The 19,605-nt window shown below is 44.9% G+C and overlaps 1 protein-coding gene across 1 annotated transcript in view; it reads left to right on the top strand.

Annotated features, from left to right (window-relative positions):
- camta1a (calmodulin binding transcription activator 1a) overlaps positions 1-19,605 on the top strand; it is a gene marked incomplete at both ends in the record, with an annotated part of 374,603 nt that overhangs the window by 70 nt on the left and 354,928 nt on the right. The window contains 3 exons of the mRNA XM_084436032.1: positions 484-627; positions 4,350-4,451; positions 12,311-12,414. Of these exons, the coding sequence (XP_084292158.1) occupies positions 484-627; positions 4,350-4,451; positions 12,311-12,414 (350 nt within the window). The remainder of the gene's footprint in view (positions 1-483; positions 628-4,349; positions 4,452-12,310; positions 12,415-19,605) is intronic.

Here is a 19,605-nt window from a genome sequence, read left to right as displayed (position 1 = left end):
TCGTTTGTTTTTTGATAGCACCGAAATGTTGCTCAAATTGAACTATAATTTTATGTTACACCCTACCTTTATCGTCATGTTTATTCGGCTGAGTTAGGCCTTTCCTTTTCAAGTGCATCGTCCTTACTTTTTTATTCCACGTTTTGGCAGCCTTTCGTAGTTTTTGCAGCGCTGCCGGTGATTTTGTGTTGAGAGGAACTGTCCTTTCAGCACATCATCCAAACTGTGCAGGGTTTGGCACAATTCAGAAATGCATTATTATTTAACTATGCACTGAAAGCATCGCACAATCTAGATTGCATTAACACAATCTAAATGCATAGGCCTACATTGCATACTGTTTTCTTTTCTTTTCTTTTGATGTGTCCTTAAAAACCATCTCCGCCAATGACGTGATTTGAATGTTACGTTGGATGAGTGTTTTTCTTGATAGAGCTATTATGGGGCTTCATTGTCAGTCATTGCCTCGCAGCCAATGGTAAGTTCGCATTGGTCGGTCTGCCTCGCTGCTGCTCCGCGGGTCCCTCCTCGCTGTCCTCGCCGTGCACGCGCGTGGTACCCACGGTCGAGAGGAGGAGGAGGATGTTGCGCGTGAAGGGGAAATGGCTGCCGAAAACAAGCCGGAAGGTAAGAGGGATATAATGGGATTAATTTACCAGTATGACAACTATGTGATTTACAAGAATTTAAAGTCAGTCTATGAGGACATACGTGTTAGCATATATAGAGCTTTTGAGAGAAAAACGCTCCAGTATTTAATCCGAAATACTAGCCAGCTAAACGTGGAGACAGCATCCACAGTCAGCTAATATTAGCTAGCTTTCTAGCCAGCAATGCCCATCATAGCCCACATTAAAAACAAGGGGACAAAATAGCCAGCATGATCAAACTAGGCTACTGAATCAAAATCTTATTTTATTCGTTATTCGGTTGGGTGATATGCCAAGCTAACTACGCGCTAGTTAAGTTAATGACAACATGTCATTGCCATCGACCAACTTATTTTTTTATTCATCCAGCTTTCAGAAGAAGAATGTTTTAAACGTAGTCTATGTGAGGAACAGTCTGATAGTCCATCTGCCATTGCACATCTGTCACACCTTATAAGACAGTGTTGAATATTTGATTAAAATGCATTTCAACCATACAGTCAATGACCATGTCTGATGAAAAAATGCATGCTTGCAAGTCCTGAACAGAATATCCCCTCTCCGCCACCGACCCTCTCCAATCCTTACGCGTGCGATTTTCTATGCGTTACACAGACCAACATTACTCAGTCAAAAGTGGTATATTTTGTTTATGAAGTTGTTTTTGCTATAATCGTCAAATTGAGCTATATTGTTTGCTCATAGGCTATGCAAAGGCACTCCGTTTTTTAGATGGCGGGTTGAAATTTTGTGTTTCAGTCGACAGATATTTGAGTGTAGAATTTTAAGAGCGCGCATGTCGGCAATTTACCAGTCGCTTTCCTCTAAGCTCTGTTCGACTGGACACTGGCTGGAAATTAAGTTATTGTGCTCAGTTTGATAGCGACATTTTAAAGTTAATTTCATGGTTATGATATTCATTCAAGTAGAACACTAAATAAACCAATGATCAGAAAAGAGATGAGGAATACTGTCCACCAGCTCGTTTGAATGAAACAGAATGTTTTCACTTGAGTCATCATCGTCAAAATCCGTGTGTGACACATACACATAATTTATCACAATAACATTGGCCTCCACTTAAATGTGAAGTGTTAGGGATTATGACACGATCAATGATAAAAACAGACAATGGATATTATCTTATTGTAAAAATTAAACGTGTAGTTGTAGTGAGTCTAGTGTTGATATTTAATGTGTGAACAGTGATATGAAGTATTTACTGATGATCCTTTTCAACGGTACACTGGCCCGCAGGAAATCAGAACTGCACAGGTAGAATATCAACATAAGTTTGCTCTGCAATTTTGCCAGTAATTCCAACGTTTTGGTTTGGAGCAATTTAATTGTATTGGTCATTTAGCCCTACCACAAGGTGGGGACAAAGGTTGAGCTTAGATGGGCGACAGGGATCCACAAAGGAGAGTTAGGAGAGTTGTCTTCATCCGACATGTTTGCATGTTGAGAATTCTCATACGGTAGTCTTCAACACAGAGGCCATATTTATGTATCACGTTTCAGAATGACAGAGAGAGGAGAGTGCTAATGAAGATAAAATAATGAAGAATATGTCAGTTATTATTTTTATTTAATTGTATTTTTTATGGAGCAAGGCTACATAGAAGTATCCTCAAGTGAGTGCTATCCGTAATTCTTTAGAACAAATTCTCGAGGTAGGAGTTATAGGTTTCTGTAATGTGTTGCAGAGCTCATGCACAGATAATACCAGACTGAGTGTTTGTATGACCACAATGCCAACCTGTAAGCAGAGCTCCACAGGGGGGTGATGTTGAGCTGTACAAGTCAGAAACATGATGTATTCCTACACACAGGTCATATTTTTAGTGTCTGTCCATGTCTTCTCTGACAGTATAAAGGCATGAGAACACCTAACAGTAGCCCTGTGATAATGATGACTGGACAAAGGTGCTTCAGAGCCCTGATGCACAACCACAAAGCTGGATTTAACGTGCCGTCCGCCACTGTTCACATCTTTGCCTCTCCGCCAGGAGCTCTTACTGACAACCCTGGCTTGAAACCCCCATAGCAAGAGTTATTTTCGGTGTTCCTCTGAGGTCGGTCAGTGGAGGAGGGAGGAGGAGGAGGAGGGAGAGAGTGGTTCTTTCCTAAATACAGAATGTCTTCTCAGGCAATCTAGGGCCTCAGAGATTTAACCTAGAACGGCCAATGTCCTATCCACTATTCCTTAGTATTGGTTATCCACTGTGTCCAAAACAGCACGATGATACCGCTGAACAGATTCTGCTTCTAGTCTGAAGTAGTCCAATTTCCCCATCTCTCCAGCCTAAAAGTCTCTACTTAACCTTGTTGTCCCCGAGGCCCCCTGGTCTGTGTTATGGACCGGTTCTTTGTAAGGCGTCGTGAGGGTCCGTAAGACGGGACTGTAGGCTCAGGAGACATGACCCATTCTTCCTCACCGGTCCTCTGTTTGAAACATCCAGAGGTACAGTAGCATGGCCACCTCTCACCATCCAGCCTCTAGAGAGTAGGCCTACAACCCCCCTCCCACCACCCCTCCCGGGGGCCTGGAGGGTGGGGTGTCGCAGTGCCAGGTTTTTGATAGGCATGCGTGCTGTCCAGAGCAGTTAGGATGAGGACATGTATGTTATTATCACACAATGTAAAGCAAGCACACAAGTAAATAGCATAGCGTCAGGCAGGCTAAATCACTCATAGGCTATGTTTCGCCATCACCAGCGCTTGCCGTTCATTCTGTGACTGAGCAGCTGAATGAGCAACCTCTTAGACTAGTTACCTCCCTCCATCCTGAAGGTTTGGAATCAGACTGTGGATTCCTCTCCCTAGTAATTGAATTAGTGAGGCATGGATGGATGGGGTGTCTCCTGGTCCGGTCTGTGACTAGCGAGGCGTATCATTCCCAGGGCCCGTCGCTAACAAGCCTTTACCAGCTGCTGCGCTTGGCCTCCTGTTATCAATCCCATTGATTCATCTAGCTACTACTGATGTGATGTGAACCCATATCGACCAGAATCAAGCCAGGGCTACAATGAGCCTGATTGCTGGCTTCCCCGTGTGTCATTATGGTCCATTTCCACTTTCCCAGAGTTGAGAATGAAACACTCGGGGCACCTGCATCATCACCAAAACAGGTAGAGGAAGAAAACAAATCTGGCATTTGGAACGGATCAATTAGGATGGACCTGGCAGATTTTCTGATGAATATCACCTCTTTTTTTCTCAACGGCTAAGTAGCCTAAATCTCTGAGGTGCAGTTCTGCATATTAAGTCTAATTAGGTGATTCATGGACTGCTATTGTGTGATTTGTTCTAAGCTCTGATTGTTTGCCATGTGTATCTATAGCTAAGCATGCCTCTTTGTTTTAGCTGGTTGGTTAGTAGCCTAGGCTGTTGGCAGTAAATACAAAAAAAAACAAGAACATCCTGAGTGGTTCTGGCAAGAGAGATGTTAACTCCTGATTCCGCAGACGAGGGTGTAAGGGCAGGTTTGCTTTCTCTGCTTCTACTGTCCCTCAAGCAACTCTTGCCTTTCACTATTGTATTTATATATGTGTGTTTTTTTAAAATGTGTTTACACTTAAAACATGTTGTCCAGCTGCTGTCATTTATGTTTGCATGGGGCGAAAGAGCTCTTGGCTCAAAGCCACGAGAATGCTTCTTCTTCTCGATTTTCTCTACTCTCTTTTTTGCCTCCTGAAGGACTGAAGAAAATTCGTAATCCGGATCGAATGTACAGATCAGCTGTGTGTTATGCTGGCCATGGTCCTCCTAAGAGTATCAGTGATGACACAGAGATGAACAGTAAGAGCTGGTTATTAATACTGCATCCCCCGTGGCCCTGCTGCTCGAAGGCGCCACTATAGCTGAACAATCTATTATTCATCCATCGATTCATTTATTAACTTCTTGATTTCATCAATCCCTCTCCCTCCTCCCTCCTCCCTCCTGCTCTACCTGGGGTGCTCCTCCAGGAGCTGGCTGTGTTGATTGAAGTGTCTGCTTTACGGGCTCACGCTGTCAATAGTTGAAGTGTTGTCGTTAACTAAGAGTGATTGTTTCAGGTTAAGACCACGAGGACTCGGGCCGGCCACGAGAATGAACGCTTCAGTTTCTATAGTAACTACTCCTTCTGGGCCATCGTCAAAGGTGTTATAGGCTGCTAGGTTATATATATATATATATATATATATATATATACAGTAGAGAGAGAGAGAGAGAGATATATCGATATATTGTTGGCAGATAGGTCACATAATTTCTACTACAGTACTGAAGAGAAACTTCCCTTTTGACTTCACAGCATGGTCTCAGTGAGAGGACGGCCGTCGTTTGTGTCTCATTCCTAAGTCCGTAGGCTAATCAAGCACATCTCCCTGCTACATTCCTCCTAACCCACACTCGTCTGTCACTGACGTGGCTCTGTCTTCTAAATGAAGCTCAGAATGCTCCCTGAGAGCTAGATCTCCAGTACAGATGCGGGAGCTGGCTCGTGCTCTGCTATTTTGCAGCTAGCCGTTTGCGTCCCCCCCCCACCGACACCATCCCCACCCCCTTGTGTGTGACAGCTGTGACTGTTGAGTATTTGTGCCAGTCTCGCTGTCTCTCGCTGTCTCTCCCTCAGTCTCACTGTCTCTCCCTCAGTCTCACTGTCTCTCTCTCAGTCTCACTGTCTCTCCCTCAGTCTCACTGTCTCTCCCTCAGTCTCGCTGTCTCTCTCAGTCTCACTGTCTCTCCCTCAGTCTCACTGTCTCTCTCTCAGTCTCACTGTCTCTCTCTCAGTCTCACTGTCTCTCCCTCAGTCTCGCTGTCTCTCCCTCAGTCTCGCTGTCTCTCTCTCAGTCTCACTGTCTCTCCCTCAGTCTCGCTGTCTCTCTCAGTCTCGCTGTCTCTCTCTCAGTCTCACTGTCTCTCTCTCAGTCTCACTGTCTCTCCCTCAGTCTCGCTGTCTCTCTCAGTCTCACTGTCTCTCCCTCAGTCTCACTGTCTCTCCCTCAGTCTCACTGTCTCTCCCTCAGTCTCACTGTCTCTCCCTCAGTCTCGCTGTCTCTCCCTCAGTCTCACTGTCTCTCCCTCAGTCTCACTGTCTCTCTCTCAGTCTCACTGTCTCTCTCTCAGTCTCACTGTCTCTCCCTCAGTCTCACTGTCTCTCCCTCAGTCTCACTGTCTCTCTCTCAGTCTCACTGTCTCTCCCTCAGTCTCACTGTCTCTCCCTCAGTCTCGCTGTCTCTCTCAGTCTCACTGTCTCTCCCTCAGTCTCGCTGTCTCTCCCTCAGTCTCACTGTCTCTCTCAGTCTCACTGTCTCTCCCTCAGTCTCGCTGTCTCTCTCAGTCTCGCTGTCTCTCTCAGTCTCACTGTCTCTCCCTCAGTCTCGCTGTCTCTCTCAGTCTCACTGTCTCTCCCTCAGTCTCACTGTCTCTCCCTCAGTCTCACTGTCTCTCCCTCAGTCTCACTGTCTCTCTCTCAGTCTCACAGTCTCTCCCTCAGTCTCGCTGTCTCTCCCTCAGTCTCACTGTCTCTCCCTCAGTCTCACTGTCTCTCCCTCAGTCTCGCTGTCTCTCCCTCACGCTGTGACGTGTTGTTGCAGTATCTTATTCCCCTGTCAGACGTCCTAGTTAATGTGTAGTTAATGTGTGCGTTGGCTGCCTGGAGAGCTGCTGTATGATACAGTATCACCAGGACCCTCCATCGCTGCTCACACTCGTCTCCAGCAGGCAGGAAGCCTGAGCCACTCGTCTGGATAACAGCGGGACTAGTAACGATCGCAAGGACGAACCGCAACGTGGCGCGAGAGCTACAAGCGTCTTTTTATTGACTGATATTGGCACACGGGCACACACGGGCACACAGGGGCACACAGGGGCACACACACGCACGCACGCACGCACACACACACACACACACACACACACACACACACACACACACACACACACACACACACACACACAAACACACACACACATACACACACACACACACACACACACACACACACACACACACACACACACACATAAGGCAAGCCCTCACCTATGCTCTCCTTGGGATGGGATTTGAATGGGTGTGTTGGCTTAGTGAAGGCTGGGAACACATAACAAGCCATTTTCAGTTTGTCGCAGGCAGTTAACTGTGTGCATGTTTGCTGAACGGCCTGTTTAGGCGTAGGCCTATAGCCCCCCCCAGTCTTACAACAGACGTGGTTCAAATCTACCAACATTATTAATGAGACTGTGCTTATTGGTTTGCAGTGTCACAGCAGGCTGCATGCTAGGCTAGCTAATTAAGATAGGCCCTAATTGGTCTCCCAGCATTCTTCCAAAAGATTACGAAAACATCTCTGGTTTTCAGGCAAGGCTAGCCTATCAGAGAGTGGGCGTGTGGACTGTTTCTGCTGTGAGGGAATGGTGAAGCTGTGTAATCCGCTCTCTTGTCGTAGTATACCTCAGCTCGAGTTCCCCCCCAGCAGCAGGCTTAATCAGGCCCTGAGACTGGGAGCGGGCTCTCTCTTCCACCCATCATTAATATTTGCAGAGACAGAGCTAATCAAGAGGTCCAGTGCAATCAAAGCCTCATTTAGACACTATGCAAAATCAGCGGGGTATTCAGTATGGCCAAAGGCTTGGGCAGTTTGATCCAGAGGCAGAGGGAGCTGTGTTTTCGATTGTTTTTTGATGGACTGAGGTTCCATTACCCATCATGCATCTGTGGCTTTCAATTGAGCATTTAACAATGTCTCTCAGTTTGCACATCAAATGCAGGGAGTCTGAGGGTTGCATCTGAGCAGTAACAGTGTGTTATTTGACATCAGGGTTGGTTGTTTTGGTTGCGTTGGTATGGTACAGTATAATACAGGCCAGCCCCCCCCCACCTCTCCCCACCTCCCTCCTCACACATTTTTCCCAACAGTTCAGCCAGATTGATTGCTTTTGATTGACAGCATGTTATTAGTCGGCCACCGCATCTTGGCTGGCAAAATGCCTTTTTTGCTCCACATTTAATTCAATCACTGTTTTTTTCCCCTCCAACATCCTAATAACTGTTTTCAGATGTAGCCCCTGTGGGCAACCCTGTGCGTTGACAGACCGAGACTCTTAAATGGCCAAAGGATTAATGTTCTGTAGCCACATGATTGAAAAGTGTGTCTGATCAGAGAGCATGGCCATCTGGGCCGGAGAATCAGCCAGATACAGGGGCCATTTAGTCTACACTGTCAAACGCTTTCATTGGCTGCTTTGACTCCTGGCTTGCTCCTGTAATTCATACAGATCTGGTAATTAACCATGAATGCAAGTCTAGCTCAGAACAGACACACTCATTTTGACCGGAATAGCCTTTTGTTATGTGTTATGTCTTTGCTGCCTGTGTCTTGGCATGTCTTAGCTTTATTATTTATTTTCTAATTCTTGTGCTAGATAGCCCATTGTGTAGAACGTGTCAGATTGATGCATGCTGTAGAAAGTCTAACTACTGTACTTTGTGCCTGGCCCAGTGGTTCCTATGCATGCCACAGACTGTCTTTTAATGTTGTTATTTCCTACTGTCCGATCTTCTGTTCGTACTGTAACACTCTTTTTGTTGATTTGACCGTTTTCCTCCTCCATAGCCATTTAAATGTGTGTGCAGTGTGCTGTTTAAATTCACTTGACACATAGGGAGCGTACTGTACTGTAGGTTTGAGCTGTTGATTTGGTAGTAGAACTACAGTAGGCTATACCAAAATCTGATTCTGATACTGCAGCAGAGACTTAAAGGCCTAGGGCCTCATTGAACGACCCGCTCTACCAACTGAGCTACAGCCGCCCGTACAGCCTGGGCGGCTGTAGCTCGGTTGGTAGAGCGGGTCGTTCAGTGATCGAAGGGTCAGTGGTTCGAATCCCAGCTCCGACTGTCCACATGTCGAAGTGTCCTTGAGCAAGACACCCAACCCCAAAATTGCTCCCAATGAGCAGGTTAGCTACTGCCATTGGTGTGTGAATGGGTGAATGAGAGGCCATTGTAAAGCGCTTTGAGGGCCGCTAAGGTGGAAAAGCGCTATACAAGTGTAGTCCATTTACCATTTAGCCTACAGTATGTGAGTTGCCAAGACCTAGGGTTTAAAGGCTATAGCCTATAATAATTTCTATATTCAGAATTGTTTCTTTCAGTGCAAGAGCAAGACAAGCAGTGGGCTAGTTTGTTCTATATAGATAGGCCTACGCCTACGCCTATCATTAGGCTAGCTCACCGCTGCGCTTCCGTGTGGGCACAGATCAAAATGAAAAACTGTCACTCTTGGTGTGCACTGAGACAGAGAGCGAAGACAGAGGGTTTTACGTTGAGGGCTAGGGTATTGATTAAAGATTTGTTTTTGTCAGCCTTTCCAGTCTCATGACCCTGGCTCGCGTCTCCAGGGTGGGGACGGAGCAAGCTAGCATGACAGATACCCTTAAATTTCCCCAACTGTTGGCTTCACGGGCGGGATCAGTGATAATCCAAAGATCAGCACACAGAAATACATATATTTTTTCCTTCAGGTTGACTAAGAGTGATGTGAAGAGAGAGAGAGAGAGAGAGAGAGAGAGAGAGAGAGCCCTCCAAATAAGCAGCACAAACAGACAGTTGTGGCTGTGGTCCTTCTTTGACCTGCCAAGTACCGTACTATCCAACATCAGAACCGTACTATCCAATGTCAGGACTGTACTATCCAATGAAGAAGACGAAGAAGAAGAAGACTAAATTGGAAAAACTGCTGATACCACAACCCAGCTCAGCTTAGCCCAGCCCAGCCTAACTAATCTAACCCAGCCCAGCCCAGCCCAGCCCAGCCCAGCCCAGCCCAGCCCAGCCCAGCCCAGCTTAGCCCAGCCCAGCCCAGCCCAGCCCAGCCCAGCCCAGCCCAGCCCAGCCCAGTCCAGTCCAGTCCAGTCCAGCCCAGCCTAGCCTAGCCTAGCCCAGCCCAGCCCAGCCCAGCCCAGCCCAGCCCAGCCCAGCCCAGCCCAGCTCAGTACAGCCCAGCTCAGCTCACGCCAGACTAGCTAAGCTCACCACATTCTCTTGTACTCTATAACAATGTTTCAACTTTCTGTTTTGCACTTTACTTTTTAGAGCCAAGCACACATTCTTTTAGGGGTTAATGTACACAGTGCCCAGCAATAACTGTGAAGTAGGACATTCTAGTAACAACACTGCATTAAATTGTCCCTTTAAAATGTAGGCTACTGTATAGCCAGGACACTAAAGTGATTTGCATGCAGGTGTGCGTGTCTAAATGCAGAATCTGCTCTGTTTGATTCATTTCATTAGAAGCCGAGCAATCCCAGATTTCCCAGGATGTCCGTTCTAATGTTCAGTTGGAGGAAGAGAAACCATGTCTATTGAGAATTCTGTCTGAGGAAGATCCATCTGCTAAACATCTCATTCCAATGTTGGATTTGATTTATCCTGAGAATATGTAGACCGGATGAAAAAGCCGTGGTACCTGTAGAACCGAGTGGCAAAGGTCAGGTCGTCATGTCCTTGGCGATTTCTGTAGATAGATTCTGGATGTAAATATTCAGGTTACTGTAGGCTCTAGGGCTTATGACAGATGTATGGCATAGCATAGTCAAGGCTACATCAACATCCTCAAAGGCAGATTTGTCCATGGCAATTTGTGGCTCAAGCATCAATTAAACAGACACAGGTTTGTCAAAGGTTTCTGTTTAACGTCTGGCATCCAAGCATATCCCTCGAGGGAGCAGGAGCTCTCTGCCACACTGACAATATAATCATCTGTGCTCTCACTGGTACAGTTGACAAACCTTTTAGAGCAGAAGTTTTATTTGAACTATCTCTTTCAAAGAGAGCCTTCATCTCCTCGGCGGCTTTGGGGAAGTCAGCTGGAAGAACACTGAGGATTGTTGAAAAAGTCTAACAAGGGAACAAAATGACGATCCAGTATACTAACCTTACAATAATGCTGGGAGGAAGATGTCTCAGTTTAGCATTTAGCCTAAAACAAGTTCTGTGGGTAGTACTCTGGACAGGAACCGAGAACTGAAATTGAAAGTCTGTTTCTCAGTCTGAGTTATGAGGAGTTACGGTATGAGCATACCTAGCGATGAGTCGAGCTGTGCTGTTGATAATCAGGCCGACAAATTGTTTCACATTCCGATTCCAAGGTGACTTGAATGTCCCTTCTTGATGATGTTATTTGAGGGCGTACTGTGTCACAGATCAACATCCATCGATCGGCAGGGTTCATGTGCCTGCTCCTGCTGCTGCTGATTGATTCAAGTGTGTGTGTGTGTGTGTGTGTGTGTGTGTATGTCTGTGTGTGTAGGGACAAGTGTTCAACGATATTTTGGGCAGAATTTGGCACTATTTTAGTCAGACAGATAGTCACCATGTAGTTGACTCTGAAATGTCCATGCCAGCCACATGAAGAAGGGGAAGTTTCACCACTAGCCAGTATAAAGCTAATACAAGTTGTATTCTACCAAGTTGGCAGAATAAAACAATATAATTTGCGCAGAAGTTTGCAAAAAAAAAGTTAAACTAATTTCCTATCTTTGCCTTGGCACAAGGCTGATCATTCAGTCCCATCGTGTTCTCAGCTGATGACAACGCCAGCACTTTGGGAGCAGATGCTGTATGTGATTGTTAATTGGGCAAAGCAAATGATTACAGATACCTGTTCAGCTCGTATAAAAAGAGTTTACACACGCAGAATTGCTGGTACAGCTGGATGCAGCAAATTCTTCAAATCCACCCGTACGTCCCTATGGGAGCAATACCAAACATGGCATGACGTTCCCCTCCCTGATCACCAACGGCATGCTGGGATGCCATAAGCTATCGTCCCGAGCCTCGAGCGTATTTGCATTGTTTCCACAGGACTCTTAACATAGACTCAACAGGAATCTAAAGAGCCATACATTGCCTATGTTTTCCATTCACCGTCGTTAGTGGCTTTCAAAACAAACAGGCCTAATGATGGGGACAGACATGACTCATGGCCAGCCGGGGATAATGTGTTGTTTCCCAGGATGTACAGTTGCCTTCACCTTTTGAGCGGTTTCTATCAGGTCGTAATGATTGGCAGGACAGTAACTCCCATTCTCTGTTTAAGCCCTCTCTTAATGATAAGCTGCTGGCTGGGAATAAGCTAACCTCATTTTGTATGTAAATTGCAAAAGCAATGGATTCACCCATTGTCTAACAAGCATATGTTCATGCTCAGAACAACAACAAAAAACAATCTCTGTGGAATAGAAACTATATTAGTTTTGTCCACAATGTCATAAATTCACTCTGAGTTTATTCTCCAAACAAAGCGAATGTGCACACACTTAAATCTCGATTGAAACCCCATCAGGAGTGAGATAATGAAATGGGACATTAAATCATCATGCATCAGTTCATCTTATCCCTTTCAAATCCTTGTCAACATGTAGCTTTTGGAAGATTTACTGAGAACTGTATATTGCTGGAACTGTAGCTGCTCTTAAATCTTCGACCAGAGATGAATATTACCTCTGTAGGGTTGGCCTATTGCCTCACGAAGACACATGTAGCGTCACCATGGCAATATAATTAGCTCCTTCGGTGTTGAACCCCTAACACACAAACCTGAAATGTTGATACTAACTGTGGCATTTTGATTTCCTGTAATAATGAATGTCTTGTTCTTTCTTTGCAGACGAACATGGACATTTGAAAATATACCTGCCCAAGAAGCTGCTTGAATGTCTACCAAAATGCTCCTCACTGCCCAAGGAGAGACATAGGTGGAACACCAATGAGGTAAGGCTTCTTTTCAACTCTCAACATGCTCCTTTTGACAACTTACTTACTGTACATAACCTATACGTACATTATGTTACATTTTAACGTATTAGGCTGCGTGCACACTGCAGATATTTTATGTAGCGGAGAGCGGATTTTGTGTTGAAAAAGAGATGCGGCTCTCGTGAAGTGTATTTAGTTTCCATAACAACATTCTTGACTCTACCCAAGTTCGATACATGTACCTACGTTTATCTTGTAGCCAACCGTTACATTAGGCTCTATTTACTTGCACTTCGCAACTTTTTGGCTTTTACTGTCATGTCAAAAAGTAGAAAGATTGCTCTGGCTGTAGCCTATTTAGAGGCTGAAGAGGAGAGAGTTGGTCGGACTCGATTATGGGTTCACGATATCCTCCGTGCCTGCTATCCCACCTCCGTCATGATTGGTCGTCTGATAAAAAATACGCTCCACGTCATAGCGGATTTCTCAAAAAGTTGAACAATTTATTTTGAGAAAATAATGCAGCGCATTTTAAAAATACCCATAGTGTGCACGCAGCCCTAGAATGGTCATCAGGCACATTGGAGTCGGGCCTAATAATTGTTACTCTGGATTTGTAAGTCATGTTAAACATGCCAGACCAGTTCTTGAAACCACCACAATGCCACGCTTCAAACCACGATTGCAGTGCATTTGGCAAGGCAAAATTGCGATACTAGTCCTCAAAACGTTTCATTACGTGTTTTGGTTATGTGTGTGTGTGTGTGTGTGTGTGTGTGTGTGTGTGTGTTCCACACATCCATATTACACTTTGTTATTTAGTGTCTAACATCATTAACTTATTTTGTAACGAGCCAGAGTGATTTTTTACAGTTTACTCTCATTAGGTGGCACGTAGCTAAGATTGCCCACTGGGATTTGAATGATAAATTCAGTGTGCCCCAGAACACTCAAATCTGAGCAGTGAAGTTTGGGATGTTTGCCACAGCGTACTGCACTGTACACGCCCCAAGCTTGACACTCCTTAAGCACATTAGCATACAGTATTTTCAACCACTGTTAAATATTCATTGTCTTAATTTGAGTACAGGCCTCTTTCTTTCTGGTTGCCTGCTGTAGAAAGGAAATTGGAAGTTGCTTCAGTGTTCGATGTCATTGAGGATCTTAAGGATAGTCTTTTACTGTACCATATATTCTGATGGATTGAAATCATGAACCCTGGTGCTGTGACAGTCCATTGATATGTGTAGCCTATCTAAACAAATAAGCTCATCCATAGTGTATGCACGTGTGTCTTATCTTGTAGCGGATATTTATTTTTGCATTGCCAATTCTAAAATAAATCCCAGTTTAGCCTGCATCGTAAATGTAACTGCCAATCACGCATGGTTTCTTATCCACAGGGCTGCATGCAGCTGTATTCAACAAACATTATGTGGAACTCAACATGTTAAAATAGACAGTGTTTAACATAGGCTGCATAAAAGCCTGGAGGTGCCTCACAGTTCATATACTCTGGTTCTAAGGAAAGATAACCCACATCGTTTAGGTTTCTGCCTTGAAAATGAAAGTGCAAAATGTTTTTATTTGTATGCCGTGTGAAAAGAAACCACATAAGCTGTTCTCACTGCCCGTCCTTGACCCAGGGCAGCCATTTTAAATTAGCTCATTCCTTTCCAGTACAGCTACTTTATCATTTAATGGAAGTGAGACAGTGTCTGGCTTGATGTTCACAATTTATAAGTCGTTCAAGTTCAGTCTGTTTTGTGGTACTATACATAGTTCTCTCTGCACGCAGACTGGTAAGAGATTGGAACTATAACTTTGTTTAGCTGCTTCCACCTGGAGGGATTGTGAATGATAGTTGGCAAAGTTACTCTGAGGAAATTCGTAAGCTGCCGGTGAAGCAGTCACATTTTTAATACAGTTGCTCTCAATGAAGCGAGCGCTCGGTTATAGCACATTAACGACAGGCAGTGGTATCGTCAGAGGAGCAAAGACAAAGACGTCAGCCCCGTTCATAATTCTAAAGTTACATCCGAAAGTTGTTTCCTTTCCCCCTTTAATCAAGGAGCGAACGTTTTGCATACATGTTTACCCCTTTGAATGAATGAGACTTAACTGGGGAAGTAAAGTGATGTGTTATGCACTCTTTTAGTACATATATACTTGACAGGGATCGAACCTCCCACTTACTTGAGCATTTACCATTATGCGAAGAGGGCATCATTGTGGTCTAAAGTTGTCAGGTTTGAGGTCTGAGGGGGCGTGCAGCGCTAGGACAGCGTGGTTCCAAATCACGTCTGCTACCTCTTTTTCCTCCACATCAGAGTTGACCTACCTCTCACACGTCAGGTCCAGCCCGGCCAAAAGTCTGAAGTGACAAATGATCAAATATCTCTCTTGTAGGTGTATTTATGTGTAATATCTCACATCAGTATTTTTCATATTTAGTGATTGGGCTTGGATATGATGCCAAATATAAGAGTGACAATGCAAAATATGTGACCAATAGGGAATCTGTGCCAAGTGTGAGAGCCAAATGAACAGCCTGAATCACAATTGGTTTCCCCTGGGGTGAGGGTCAATGAGTCCATGTCTTTAATTTTGTATATTGATTTATGAAAATCATAGTCAATATTTTGGAATTAGTATTTGATTGACAATAATTTTAAGTGATTAGTTGGGGGTTTTGTCTCAGTCTGTTCCTCTAATTATGAAAAAAATGAATAAACAAACAGACATTGGTTCTCTTAATTAACAAATTGTCAGCATAAATACTGTCATCATTGGTATCAAAGTCAATTGACTGAAAAATAAATAAAAGACGTGGGGAGGAAAGAAAACAAAACATTATACGTTCATAGATTAAGCACCATAAAATGAAAGCTAGCTGTGTGGTCTTCATAATTCTACCTTTGTTTACCACACTCCACTGTTTACATATGGGTCTTTCTTTTAAAGACAAGTAAGTCTTTGTAAGTTCTCTTATTATGAAAGTTTGATTGATCCATGGGTTCTATCCATTTGCCTTTTGACTGTGCTTCTTGTGAAAGGTAAAATAATCTGCTTGCATGCTTCTGGAGGTGAATATTGTAACTTGTCTGACCTCCAGCGGTCTGCTAGCAGCTTAGATGAATTAAGGCAAAGACTTTAAACCGAACACTAGATTTTGCTGTGTGTGTTTTTGGGGATTAATTGTAGCTTCCACCGGACTATTTTTTGTGTGTGTGACAGCAGAAGCGTGACAGCGTGTCCGCGGTGCTGTGTGACAGGAGAGCATTGTCCAGAGTTGAGAAGCAGAGAGAGGCGACCTTCCCTAAAGCCAAGGGCGTCTCTCTTTCATGTGAGCCACACCCACCAAGGGGTCTGGGGCTGTGCTTCCTTGGTGGCACGCGGGCAGGCAGGGATTACGGACGCTCTCGTTGACGCAGTTGTGTGACTCTTAGTGAAAGTGACACCTCATCAATTCTCTGCATATTTCTGGCGCTGAAGCAGCATGCTTAAACTCTTCCCCTCTGATTACTCTCTGATTCAGCTCTAAATTGGCGACCACTGGAATTAATAGCATTCGATGGTATTTGTTTTAATATATTTTCCTCTTCTTTTCTATAAAAATATTGTCAATGAAATGGGTTTGTCTCTGTGTTATTTAACCCACTGTAATGGTTAGCAGCACCTCTATGAGATAAGAGACCATTATCACCCTGTGAATAGTGTGTGAAGGATTTTTTGGATGAAGAAGTTCCTAACCCCCCCCCCTCCCCCCCATAGAAGAAAATCCTCTCTTGCTCTACTGAATCTGATTGTGTGTGTGTGTGTGTGTGTGTGTGTGTGTGGGGGGGGGTTGATAATGCAGAGCTATTCATTTCTGTCTCATTCTCCTGATTCCCCTGTGCACGTTTACGTGGAGAAGGTGTGCAGGAATACATTTCAAGCATTTACTGGACAATTAGATAAACCAATCTGATCAAAATGCAAGAGGCGGTGCGGGTGACTTGAGCAGCCTCAGAGCTGTGGAGAGGTATGCAGGCACGCCTGGCTCAGCTTTTAAATTGTCAACGGGAGATTAAGAAAAAAGGATGAGGCAGAGCTTGACAATTTATTTAGTCAACACAACCATGACAGAGTGGAAAGGTTTTTTTTTCCAAGTAAAAAAATAATAAAAAGAAATGAACATTAAGGGTGTGTCAGCAATCACAACATTATTGTCATGCAGATAATCATTTGATTTGTTAAGTATCATATTACTGATTACATATTCATATGACATAGTAGTGGAAGTGTGGAGAATTGAAGCTACATCTTGAAGGTGTATTGTGCCTGTGTGTTGGCGCTGTTGTCAGTGCTCCCTCATCCTACTGGCCTCCATGTGGTTCTAAGGTGAGGCTAGCCAGGTTGAACATATCTTCCCAGAAGTCCTCTCACACCCACAACAAACTGCTATTGTGTGCTGGGTGTTCTGGCAGGACGACCTCTATTGTTGGTGGCAGTTGGTGACGTGGCATCCATAGCTGTGTTTGAAACCGTTCCCTCTTCCCTATACAGTGCACTATATAGTGCGTCAGCCATTTTTTTTAGTGGTAGAATTCTCAACGGTTAATTTCATCTACAAAATACATACACTATTCATGTTGATTTCTAGTGAGCAGAAGATATACCCTACAATTTATCCACTATACCACAATGCAACACGCTCATGTTTTACCGAAGGAGAAGACAAGAAGACGGTAGCTATCAGTGGCTAAAGCAGTTATCTAACGCTACAATGATTCCTGTTTTGCTGCTAATGCGAGTTTAAGTTTGTGTCCGCTTATGCCTGAGAAACAGAAGTTGAACCACCAGCATCAAAATAGCTATAAGAGTCACTGTTGTAATGTTAGTTAACTGCTTTAGCCACCGACAGCTACCATTAATGCTATGGAAGCTGCTGCTATAGTAGTGAGTTTGTGAGCTAACTGGCTATCATGGTCTTGTTGTGCAACTTCACAGCTTGCTATTAGCAGACAGCACCATAGTTGACAAAACCACACTTGCACATCATTAGAATTTCAACCATTTATTTGGGATTAAACATTCAAAACTGAACATGGAAACTGAATACTACCTGACATATCAACCTGCTGCCATCAGTGCTCAGTTTGTTTACATGATAATGCGCGTCCGCTTGCTTGCGTCCATGAATATCCGACGCAATGATGCTCCAAGTAGTGTCCAAAAACCTTTTAATTGTTCCCTATGTAGTTCACTATATAGGGAACACTACATAGGGAATAGGGAGCGAGTGAATGAGTGAACAATTTTGAACACAGCTCGTAAGTGTCATTTTGTGTTGTGTACACCCACGTCTTGCCTTCTGGCCGGCGCCGTGGAAAAAACTGTCTCATCTAAAGGTCATACTGGATGGTTACAGAGATGAGATGATTTTGAGCCGAGTTGCTTTTCTAAGTATCAGTCCTGCAAACATACAGTATATGCAATTCATCAAATGTTTTGTAATTATTTAAAGTATTTTTTATTAACTACAGCACTGATGCACAAGTAGTGGAGTAACATCTTGTAAAGCTGAAATTAATATAAAAAAATTGGTGTTAATTCGATGGTAAACCAGGAGATAACATAGCATGATGGAGACTGCATGTGAGGCATTAGACTGCATCACCTTAGAAACGTAGAACACCCGCCGTATCGGGGGGTAGAGTCTTGAGATTGTCTTGCAAAGCACAAGCAGTGATGTGCATCTTGCAGCCTGGGGCTGGGAACAGGCGACCTAAGCTGGTGTGACACCCTCGTCCCCCGTAATGAACGGCGCGGTCCTCTGCGTAGCTACTGTGAAACCCCCCCCTCCAGCTCAGAGGGAAGTCCTGCCTCTGAACTGCCGCTGAACCCTGGAGAGACAAGAGCGCCACGACAGCTCACGCCTCCGCTGGCCTGCTGCTACACACCGAACGCCCCCGTCGCCACAAATAATCCTCTCTCTGTCTCGTTGGCCTGCTGTGACGCCAGCGCCGGGTCGGCGAGACCCGGCCCGGTGCCTCCGTGCAAAATGCCCGCCCCTCTCGGGATGGTACCAGAGCACTTCGGTGGACCCGTCCCCCACCCTCCCGCCTCCACCCCCCCCCCCCCGGACTCACTCAGCAAGTGAAACAGTCGGGGGCGGCAGCCGGTCCTGCCGGTGGACCAAGGTCCGAGCGAACGTCAGTGGTCAGACGCGGAGCTAATGAAATTACACCCATACGACTGAAGAGAGAGAGAGAGAGAGAGAGAGAGAGAGAGAGAGAGATAAATAGAGAGAGAGAGAGAGAGAGAGAGGGCTAATCTGGGAGAGGCGATCGGTGGCTGGTGTGCAGATAGGCCCTATAATGATGAGGACAATTGGATCCAGTTGGTGTAATCATTCAGACCTTATCTCCGTCTGGAACATCGTGCTTTTAACCCCCTCTCCACTCCTTTGTTTCCTCAGCTCCCCGCTGTTATTATTTGAGAATCCGCAGTACAATCTTTCAAAGGGAGCTGCGGGAGATTGCTTCAATCAGATACACTTTTCATCCTCCCTCTGTTCTTTTGGAACGGTAGTGATTACTTTTTAAGTGTTTATTGAACAAAATATGGAAGACTACGAAGGGAGGACTCACAGCTTCACTCCCCGTTCCAACGAAACAAACTCCTACAAATACACCAAGGTGTGTTTAACATGGAAGAAACATGCAAGTGTTGATATTTTTGGTCGTCTAATATCTCGTCGGAATGGGAAGAGATGAGTTCGTACATATGACCTGCTCATCTGATGACCGGGGCTTGGGCCTCTATGGTGGTGGTGTTCATCCCAGTTCTACTGTTCCTCTGTGGTGATGGTGTTCATCCCAGTTCTACTGTTCCTCTGTGGTGATGGTGTTCATCCCAGTTCTACTGTTCCTCTGTGGTGATGGTGTTCATCCAAACTCTACTGTTCCTCTATGGTGATGGTGTTCATCCAAACTCTACTGTTCCTCTGTGGTGATGGTGTTCATCCCAGTTCTACTGTTCCTCTGTGGTGATGGTGTTCATCCCAGTTCTACTGTTCCTCTATGGTGATGGTGTTCATCCCAGGTCTACTGTTCCTCTATGGTGATGGTGTTCATCCCAGGTCTACTGTTCCTCTATGGTGATGGTGTTTATCCCAGCTCTTCTCCACCTTCCGAGTTCGGCTGGCAGCTGCTAGAGCGG

This window comes from Borostomias antarcticus, assembly GCF_949987555.1.
Source record: "Borostomias antarcticus genome assembly, chromosome: 3".
NCBI lineage: Eukaryota > Metazoa > Chordata > Actinopteri > Stomiiformes > Stomiidae > Borostomias > Borostomias antarcticus.
The sequence above is the reverse complement of the archived record's forward strand: the minus strand, read 5'-3'. Positions and strand labels throughout refer to the sequence as shown.